Source organism: Artemia sp. Qi Xiang Cuo, chromosome 10 (genome assembly GCF_049724085.1).
Source record: "Artemia sp. Qi Xiang Cuo chromosome 10, ASM4972408v1, whole genome shotgun sequence".
NCBI lineage: Eukaryota > Metazoa > Arthropoda > Branchiopoda > Anostraca > Artemiidae > Artemia > Artemia sp. Qi Xiang Cuo.
The window spans coordinates 31932958-31943898 of NC_142803.1; the positions used below are offsets into that span (position 1 = coordinate 31932958).

General features: G+C 36.7%; 1 protein-coding gene across 2 annotated transcripts in view; it reads left to right on the top strand.

Moving 5' to 3' along the window:
• The window catches only part of LOC148947671 (3-oxoacyl-[acyl-carrier-protein] synthase, mitochondrial), a 102778-nt gene extending 92796 nt beyond the window's left edge, over window positions 1-9982 (top strand). For both annotated transcript variants that reach the window (XM_089096187.1, XM_089096186.1), the window contains one exon: window positions 9467-9982. In XM_089096187.1, coding sequence (XP_088952313.1) covers window positions 9467-9933 — 467 coding nt within the window. In that variant the 3' untranslated portion in view covers window positions 9934-9982. The remainder of the gene's footprint in view (window positions 1-9466) is intronic.
• Window positions 9983-10941: the final 959 nt, after the last annotated feature.

Here is a 10941-nt window from a genome sequence, read left to right on the forward strand (position 1 = left end):
TTTTTTAAAATTGTAAATCTAATCCCCCACAAATATGGTTAACAATTTAAACGACTCTTAACCTATCTCTTGGAAAGTGGTCAAATTCAAGTTGAGAGCAATGGGGAAAGGATTATAATTCAAGGCAAGAGCTATAATCTACTTGATTTAATGTATGACATGGTTACAAATCGTAAAGGACTATTATCATTTGACACTCGTCTATACAACTTTCTAAATACATTAAACTTCCCCAAAAGTCTTATTGTAAAAATACAAATTCTAAAAATATTAACTAAACGTGCATCATCATCATCATCAAAATTAACAGATTAACTTGAAGAAGAAGATTTTTAATCAATTTTGGAAAATACTATCACACCGCAGGTGGATATACAAAATCAAAGAAGTATAACATTATCGTCCCCACTACCAGCACCAATAGCCCGTATACAAAAGGGTAGTGGACATTACACTACGTGATTACGTTCAAAACGGCTGAAGTTCAGAAAGGTGTTTATGAAAATATTGGTAAGGCGGGGGAGTTTAAGGTCCCCCACCACTCTTTCCAAAGTCACGGGTTTTCGCACTAAAAGTGGACAAGACTATCTACAAAGCGACCCAAGTTACACTCTACATAAAAATGATAGACTTCGTGCCAATCAATATCGACAAACTAAAGCCTTTTACCCATTGGATATAATGCAAGCAGATCTCCTGGATCGAGATGAGCTTCAAAGACTTCAAAATACACCGTACAATAACATTATACTTTAATTCTAATCAATTAATATTCAATTCCAATGCTATCATAGAGATGTGTTGAAGTTGATCAGGCCATAGAAATTTTTCTCGAAAAGTATTCATATAAAAAAATTCAAACGGATCACGGTAGTGAATTTGTTAATCCTCATGTTGCAAAAGTACTAGAAAAATATAGTACACTGCTCTATCATAGTCACAGTCCTATAAAGGTTGCAATGGACGAACCATTGATAAGAACTATTCGACTTTTAATTTCAAGATATTGTACATTGAAAAATACATCGGCTATTTTCATGATCTAGATACAATCATGTTGATTTATAATCAACGACCTCATCGATCATTGTCCTACTCTACGCCAACGGAAGTTCATCATTCTGATCATGATACAATTGACACCTTTCTTAAACAATATTCCAATGAGTCAACGGTCAAGAAGAAGAAGAAAAATAAATTCAATGTTGGTGATACTGTTCGAATTAATAGAACAACTAATGTTTTTGAAAAGGGGACTTACTTGTGGTCCACTGAACTTTTTAAAGTGGAAAAAATTCCTAGACACTAAACCCATAACTTATCGACTGCCTTATACAAAATATGAAGAGATTCTCTGTGGCTTTTATGACAATGAACTGCTAAAATTTAAAAATGCTAGTGAAATTTATCCAATTGAAAAGATATTAAAGACACGTACTCACAGGGGTAAGAAACAGTTACTTGTTCGCTGGCTAGGATACAACTCTGATTTTGATTCTTGGATTGGTATTGAAGATATTGACAATGCCCAATGATTTCTATGTAACTTTCATGTCCAACGTTTCCGATCCTCTCTACAATGACTTGAATACGACAAGTTATTTTTTGAAAAAACTCCCCCACCTTCAAAATTTAATGTGCAGAAAACTTGGCTCTTGTAGAATGTATTATCAAAAAAAAATTTGGAATCCTGAGAAATGGTCGTAAATATGAAATAAAAATACGACCGTTTGAATCCGGCGAGGAAGGTGCAATGGCAACTTTTGACTCTAATCAGTACCCTATTGCTAACATACCCTACAGGGACTACAATAACATGCATGAACTGTGTCGAGTTATCAACAAAAAAATTGAAAGTCGAAAAAAAGGAGGTTTCACTTTCAATTACTCGACGGAACAAAGGATAATTTATATTACCAATCCATTTGAGAATGAAAGAATTTTCCTCAATGAGAATTTACGTGAGGTTCTTGGTTTTAAAAACCGTATTATTAAGACAGAAAATTTCAGTGGTAGTGACCTTGTTATCTATGCAGATTGTGCACCCAGCTTCTCCACGGACACTTGTATATTTCTCTACGCTTCATTTGTGGAAACATCTCGGGATGGTAATTCAAAAGTTCCCCTCCTACGAGTTCTTGAACGAAAAACCAATCAAGAACATGTTCACCACTACAATATAAAGCATCTTCATTATATTCCCGTAAACACTTCCTATTTGGAACTCTGTCAGTTAACACTAAGAACTTATTTTGGTTATCAAATAGCAATTTCAAAAGGCTTAGCAGTTATTAAATGTCATTTTCGACCCATTGTCAACGACAACGACGGTACAATAACCTAAAAAATGAACAATAGAAGCATTCCATTTGTTTGTCCCGATATTGACTGTTATGTTGATGCTTTGAGTCCACGTCAAATAGGCAATGGATTGGACTACTACAAGGGTCGTACTACAATGTCTGGCTATGGTCTTGTTAGCTGGTTTGCTAGGCTATTTCGTTCTGCACTACCCCTTGCCAGAAAATATCTTGTACCTGTTGCATCGAATTTTGCTGCCTCCCCACTACAGGACTGGGGGTCGAACAAAAATTTCAAGAAGAGTGTTAAGGAAAATATTAGATCTTCAGCAAGAGCCGTTGATGAGCAATTAAAATCTCGACAAAATGGGGAGGGATTAAAAAGGATGCGTTCGCATCATTCACTCATCAGTCTCCACCCAGGCAGGAAGCAAATGACATCAACAAGGACTTTGAGAAATAAAACAACGAAGACCAATAAGCAGAATAAGAAAAATAAAAAGATTGTTAGCTCAAATAGGGATTTCTTCTCTTAAGATGCCTTATCTTCCCCACAATGAATTATATCCATCAATTACTTCCTCATTGAATCTATTCCATGCTGAAAATGTTGATGTAAGTTTCAAGTATGGTTACTATGAACAATTTCATCCCCAACAACCCCTCTCGGAAAATATACACTTTAAAATTTTTTCCTATGAAGACTATTTCATTGATTTATCTTCAACATTTATTTATTTAAATGTTGTTTTGAATAAAAAGTCAGATAATGCAAATCAAACTGCCGTCGATGGTCTCTCCTATGAAAACTGTATTCTAAACAAACTTTTCAAACAAATTAATGTATTTATTAATGGAACATTGGGGAGCACTAGCAATAATTTATCCAACTATGCAAGCTACATACAATTTATGATGATGACGCCAAAGGCATACAAGGAGATGAGATGACAATCATTGGGTTATGAATATCGAACAGGTGTTGATACTGACGGTGAGTTGACTACAGCAGTGACCCAGGAGTATCATATAGTTGGAAAATTAAATCATGAGATATTCAATATATCCCAATGGTTACCCCCCAATGTCAAGATCGACATAAAGTTGCAGATGGCCCCATCGAATTTCATTTTGAGAAAAACACTTCCTGCAGCACCCGATGCAAATGTTATTATCACATCGGCAATTCTCCACGTTCGAAAACAACAAGTTATGAGCTCTGTTGCATTGGCAGTGGAAAAGCTAAGAGCCAATGGTAACAACATTAAACTTCTTGTCCCCCATACGATCACCAATCAACGTCACATTGCCACCGGTTCTCGTAGCTATAGCGATTCATCATTTATCAATGGAGAAATCCCATCAAAATTGGCTTTGGCCTTTGTGAAGAGTGGCAGTGCCATTGGATCTTAGACTGAATTCCCCCATTATTTTAATTTTTTTGATTTATCTAGGCTTGTTTGCAAGGTGATTTGTATTCTAATATACACTCTATCTTTTGACAAAAAATCATATTAAACTCTGTACGAGTTTACTCTGTAATCTATAGATTATGATTCCCAAGTATTTGAAATTGGAAAAACTCATTCAATGTTTTAAAAAAAAAATGGGATTCTTGTTTTGTACTTGTCAGGCACACAGGATATGAGCATAGTACGAACTGGGACTGTACGTTTAGAGTGTACCTTGGTCAATGCTCTGACTGAGAGTATCACGCTAATATCACTGAGTCAATTTGAAACCTTTTGGGAAATCACACCCGACGGCAGTGTTCTACTAGACCTTGCACCATGAACACAAATAAAATAATCAATGTATTTAGTATGGATCCATACATGTCCCGGTACAAGTCCTATTGCATACTCTCGGACTTCATTGAACAAATTCCAAGTGTTAACAAGACCATGATCATTTTTAAGAGAAGTCCATTAACTTTGAAGACCGGTCATTGCCTATGCATCTTTCAAACTTTGAAGAACATTGAATTCTTTTATCCTCTTGGCCTATAGTATAAATTCTACGTTCCATACATCAGCAACTTTAATGAAAGAAGTGGGGAAATCATTATTCAAAATCAACGAAGAGTATAGGATTTAACGACTGAGACATGTGGCTTTCATGCGCTACTCTTTTTCATGTTCAGAAGTCGTGGCTATACCTACAAGCAGTTTCTCAGCATCTACGTTGACTTACCTCTATTGAACGACTTTCTAGTGGAGAATATACTTACAAGTGTATTTAATATTGATTTTAGTGCCCTAAGAATAAAATGTTCTAAAGATGTATGTGAAATTGTTTATTAAAAAAAAAAATTATATACATGATAAAACGATTTTTTCTACTCTTTAGATTTCATCCACTACTAGGTATTTGTCGACAACAACTAGTGCAGGTAGATTATCTGAATTCACCGTGTACTGATTCTAATGTACTGCAATGTCAGGGTCACATTTTCTACGGTAGAGTGTAACTTCACTCTTGTCATATCTCTTTGTATAGTCAATGATACTATTCTCATTCATTCTATAGAATTCATATGTTTCAATTTGCCTATTTGAAGCAATTTCACAAACAGTTTCCTCAAGTGTCGAATCACATTCCGTCACAGCCAAATAAAATCAGTGGGCTTATAATCATAACATCCAGTGTCTTCACAGCGATGACGTAGAAACCATATCTTTTGTTGCTCCAACAATTGAATCGTTGACCCGGTTCCTCCTCCCAGAACAATCTAAAACCACGACGATACCAATCTCGTAGCAGTAAACTAAAATCACGGTTAGGATTCTTTCCAATCATACCGGGATATGTACTCTCCCACTGCTTACATTTATCATAATGACAATTGGAGCATAGGTAACTTCTAGGATGAGAGTCACACACCTCTTCAAGACAGGAATTACAACCTTTAATTTGCACAGCATATCCTCTATGCAATTTACACGGGTTGCATAATTTACACTTTTCATCATACTCCTCAATCATTGTGCAATTCTCACATGATGACCAGCTGCCCAGTGAGTACATACATAGCGGACATGTATGGAACATTTTGTCATGTGTTAACGCTCTCACTGCCACAATAAAACTGAGCTAGCAACATCAAAAAAAATTGTCTGAGAGAGAGAGAGAGAGAGGAGTAAATCATCTTGAGCACCATCTTTCTTATGAAAAAAAGTCCTAAATTTTTAAAAACTAATGTTTAAAAGCATATCCACAATATCATTTTGCTGTGTCGTGATCAATATATCAATAAATTGTGTAAATGCATTTGGACCAAGATGTAGAAGCTTCATACAATAGTCTAATGATGGGGAATCAGTTTTCATTATATCGACAAGCATTCCTCGAGAAAATATCTGCCTTTGAATAGACGACTCTAGAAAATCATCATCTATAACCAAACGTTTGTTGATAAGAACTAGATTCCTCATGATTCGATCTTAATCGAAACTATCCATTTTTTTTTTTTTAGTCCCAAATCTCCAACGCTAAACTTAAGGCTGACAATAATTTATTTTTTAGACTTTATAAAATATATGATAGTATGCTATATAGAAAGAAAAAAAATACCATTAATTTGGAAACAGTTTTTATTGATCATAATTATAATAATAATATGCACTGCTGCATTTTATTCTCATCAATATATTTCGATAGAACATCTAATGCTGATCGAAGTTTATTTATATGGAGAATATTTACTTTTCCAGCAAAACACTGCTGCTCCTCCTGCTTAAATTTGCTTAATGATATCACGTATCTCGCATACATAGTGTCCCATTCAAGACATAGTCTACAGCCAGCAGTTATTTCCACAGCTACATTAGGTAGTCGTATATCGTTGCTGCTGCTGCTGTCGGTTCCATCATTAATCTCCAATAATGTAAATGCACCACACATTTTTTTTTCTCCACTAATATCCTTGCAAATAAAAACTATTCTCTTTGAATTCAAGTCTCTTACTACTAAGAATGGTAACGAAAACTATTCCTTTTATTCAAATCCTAATCACCAATCAAGTTATACTCGTTCCTCTTGGCAAAGGTGTAATGACCAGTAAAATAGGACTACCAGAAAAACCGGAAGGAACGTAAAGGCCGCAAATAAAACAGGATGGAACATAAGGCAAGCAAAATGGTACTTATTATTCTACTCCCGGCTCACTAGTAACCGAAATTATAAATAAACAGAATTTGATACCAATAGATATATCAAAAGAATTGGCTTATTATTCTGATTCCAAAAGTCTTACCCATCAAAGGCTATGAGCCTGAGAAAAATTGCCTGATTTTCGAAAAAAGGGAGAACATCCCTAAAATTCAAAGAATCTTAATGACAATCACTTCATCAGATTCAGCGTATCAGAGAACCCAACTATAGAGGTTTCAAGGCCATACCTGTAAAAATCTGGAATTTTGTATTTTTTGCCAGAGGAAAGATCACGGATGTGTGTTTATTTGTTTACTTGTTGTTGTTTTTTTCCCAGGGGTGATCGACCCAGTGGTCTTAGAATATTGGGATAGGGTTCATTCAAACGAAATAAAGAGTTCTAGTGTCCTTCTTAAGTGACCAAAAAGATTAGAGGGCAGCTTGGCCCTGTCCCACGCCCCTTTTTTCTCAAAATCTTACGATCAGAGATAGCCATTTTCTCGGGGGGAAATAAGGAGACATATCAGTACTACCCATGCAAAAAGGTGATTTTTCTCGTTGTACAAGGTGGGGAACTGTCATTCTCCTGCATAAGATTTTCGACGATGATGATCCCAATTCCTTACTTTTCATTTCAATCCTCCGCCATTTTTAGAGGGATTTCAAGCTTTTTTTCAAAATCCCAGAAAATCTGTTTTTGTTATAAACTTTTATTATCAAGTTAAACCTACATAATAGTTATCATTCCCTAGTCATCTTCAAATGAGAAATTTTCCTCGCTAGACAGTTTTTTATAACGCGTTTTTAAACTTTCGGTTATAATGGGCTGAGGTTTGCTCTTTACTAAGTAGTAGCAATTGCTGCAACCATAATTTAGCAAATCTTTCTCTACCTTCTAAGCGTCCAAGTTTTATAGGCATAAACGGCTACTGCGATTATCGTGGCTTCTATAATCCTAATCATAGTTATATGGCATATCTTACTGTTCTTGCAAACTTTTCTCAACTGCGAAAAACCCTCTGCGCTGACTATTCAACTTTTTACGTCTTCATCGTATCCACCATCCCTACCAATAATGCGACCTAAGCTATCTACTCAGTCAATTTCAGCGTTACCTATCACCACCTCTTCGTACTCTGTTATTCCTATGTGTAATCAAGAAGAAGAGCTTCTGTGGAGGCAGCAAGAATTCCAGTTTTATTTTATTTTTTTTTAGCGTACATCATAGTAGACGTAAAAAAGAAACAAAACAATATTATCTTAGCTCCAAAAAGAAACTCCTTAGGGACCATGCAATGTTTTGGACCCATGATATTTCGTTAAGTTTCGCGTGCGTATGAAGCTCTGCCCCAGAACTAAACTGAAGCAACTCTGGCTGTTTCTCAGCTCAAACGTGGGGGAGGTAATGGGTTTCTTCACGTTCTCTGCACATCCACCAGAAGAGATTGGCACATCTCATTTGAACTTGGTATGAAGTATGAGGTTTACGCGGGAAGGGTGGATAAATTGCTCTGATAATGACATCTACCAGAAACGGTTATATGACCTAAACCAAATTTGGTCAGCAATAGGTAACAACCAGTGTCCTAGCCATAGCTTTGGAGGGGGCGGGTCAGGATGTGGTCAAATATCTATGGAGGAGAGAAATGTGGTCTTTAGATTATTGTCGTTAGGTCTTTAGATCTGTCATAATGATTTGTCAGATCTCAACCAAAATTGATGGGAATCGAGCGGATAAAATGCATTTACGTATATGTTTTTCAATTTTGCACTATCTTAGTTAGGGTTTTTACCTATTTTTTATATGCTCGTTTCGTTTCAATTATAGATAACAATTTAGAGTAAGCGTTCTCCTTGTGTCTTTTGCAGAACCATGACGAGTCCGACTTCTAGGAAAGAGGGGGTTGGTAAATTGTAGCCATCACTACTTTTACAGAAATAAGAGTCTTGTATCGATAAAATCTAGTGGAAAATACGAACTAGTGGCCTACTTTGGCCGTTTCTGAGTCCAGACCCCTAACTCTGCGCAGGAGGTGGCCCAAGTTTTGTAATCAGGACATTTTACAGAATTGTTCGTCGGATTTCGACAAAGTCTCGTAGAAAGTAAGAACCAATGTCTATGCTCTTAAAGTTTGAGATTTCTTACCGACCCGACTTCAGAAGGGGCAAGGAATCCTGACATTCTTGTCTTTAGGACATCTAACTGCCGAGGTTCATGGGTATCCGTTAAACATCCTGAACGGTAGCCAGTATTGTCCTCGTTGTAGCTCTCAGGGTCCGGAACCTATCCGATCTCAGTGTGAAAGGGGGCTCTTAGATTATAGTCACCTGAGTATATACAATAAGGAGTCGTCTGACCTCAACCACACTTATTTTGAAGGCGGTTCAGTTATCAGCCTGACGAATGGCTACAGTTATGTAGTTGCTGTGTTCAGAGGGGGGGAATGATTGAAAAGGTTTTCGAAATATCTTGTCATCGGTTTAATTTCTAGCCAGCATTGGTGGAATTCAACCTTGCTTGGCCACAGGTGCGGGTTACCATGCTTCATATGCCTTCTTTGACAGAATCGCTTGTCTTCTGTATCTATATTGTCTTCCCCATCTTTAAAGAGGGAGGGTGCTTAAATATAAATTTAAAGTGGTAAGAATTAGAACCTAGGGCTTGTGTCTTCAGGATATTTGACTCTAATCAGCTAGCCCTAGATTATTCGTTGTTAGAAGAAAGTACCATATGAGTTTTTAGGCTTGGTTTCGTTTTGGGCTAAGATACCCATTCATATACGTTCACTGACTGCTTATGGACAATTCATCCCCCCCTGGAAACTCTCTGGGGCTGCTAAATTAGCCTAGAAATATGTTTTTGTCAAGATCTTAGCAGTTTGATTGCAAAATAGAAATGGAAAATTATAAAAAATAAATGTCCATTATACATCTCAGTATGTACGTGAAAAAAACTGATATAGTATTTACACTTATTACTTGCTAAAAATTTTATATCAATTTATTTATTATAGGATATGGAATGTCTGGAGACGCTTATCACCCAACTGCTCCCAGTGAAAACGGCCGAGGCGCGAAGCTAGCCATGAGTGCTGCTCTACGTGACGCTAAAATCAATCCAAATGATGTGCAGTATGTAAATGCTCATGCTACGTCGACTCCCTTAGGGGACGCAGTTGAAAATGCTGCTGTCAAAACTGTTTTTGATGGTTGTCGAAATTTTAAAATTAGTTCCTTTAAAGGGGCTCTTGGACATTTGCAGGGAGCTGCCGGAAGTGTTGAGCTGGCATTAACTGTGTTAGCATGTTATAATGGTGTTTATCCTCCAACAATCAATATTGAAGGTCTTACTGAGGAATTTACCTTAGATTACGTGCCTAATGCAGCCAAAATGTGGAAATCTGCTGATAGAAGGATAGCTCTAAAAAATTCTTTTGGTTTTGGAGGAACAAATGCATCATTAGTTGTAGCTTGTGTGTGAATGTTGAATTAGGTGTTATTCGACTATAATTACAGTCGACTAGAGAGAACTGGCTTTTAACTTATTAATTAATTATCAACCAGGATCATCAATTGATGGAAGACATGGGTGCCGAGGCTCAAAAATTCATTACATACAAATTCATTCATTATAATCCAATCATATACGAGAAACAGGCTGTTTCACTGCAAAAAGACGACTCTTTAGGGCCGTTTCTTAGCACTAAGATCTTACATCTCAGATCTTGCATCTTTCTGCAAAGATTATCGTTTTTTAACTCATCTTTGTTCTAAGATCTTACAGCTCACTGATGTTAGCAAAAAGTGTGAAGAACGCCACTGTTCTGAAATATAGAACAATGATGATAGAACTTTGATGATCTACTCATCATTGTTCAGGTTTTAGAGCTTGATACAAACTACTAGAGCCTAAGGGCGAGGGTTGTAAGTTATGCCCTTGGGCCATTTGAGGTTCTTATAGAAAAAATGGTTGTATAAACTGTAGAGGTGGATGATTTGGTTGAAATGGGAAGTTCTAGTTCCCTTTTAAGAGTCAATAGTGATGGAGGTCAACTAGCCCCCCCCCCCGCCACTACCCCTCTTTTCACCAAATGTATATGATTGAAATTGTGTGATGACAATTGTGTTTAAATAGTCCAAAGAACATATAACAATGCCTCCAAGGTTGGAACATCCCCCAGAGCCCTGGAGCAAGGGCTTTAAGCTATACCCTGGGGCCATATAAGGTTGTTATGGAATAGATGGTTGTATTAAATTCAGATGGGTTTCATATGGTTTTAAATTGGAAGTTATTGTGTCCTTTTTAAGATTCAAAGTGATTTGAGAGACCCTCCCCATGCCCATCATTTTCCATAACTAACATCCAATCAAAGTCTTGAGACATCAATTTTTTTAGCATTGTTAAAAAGCACATTAATTATTTGTTTGGGGTTGTCAACCCCCCCCCCCCCCCCCCGAGGCCTTAGAGCAAGGGCTGTAAGTTAGGTAA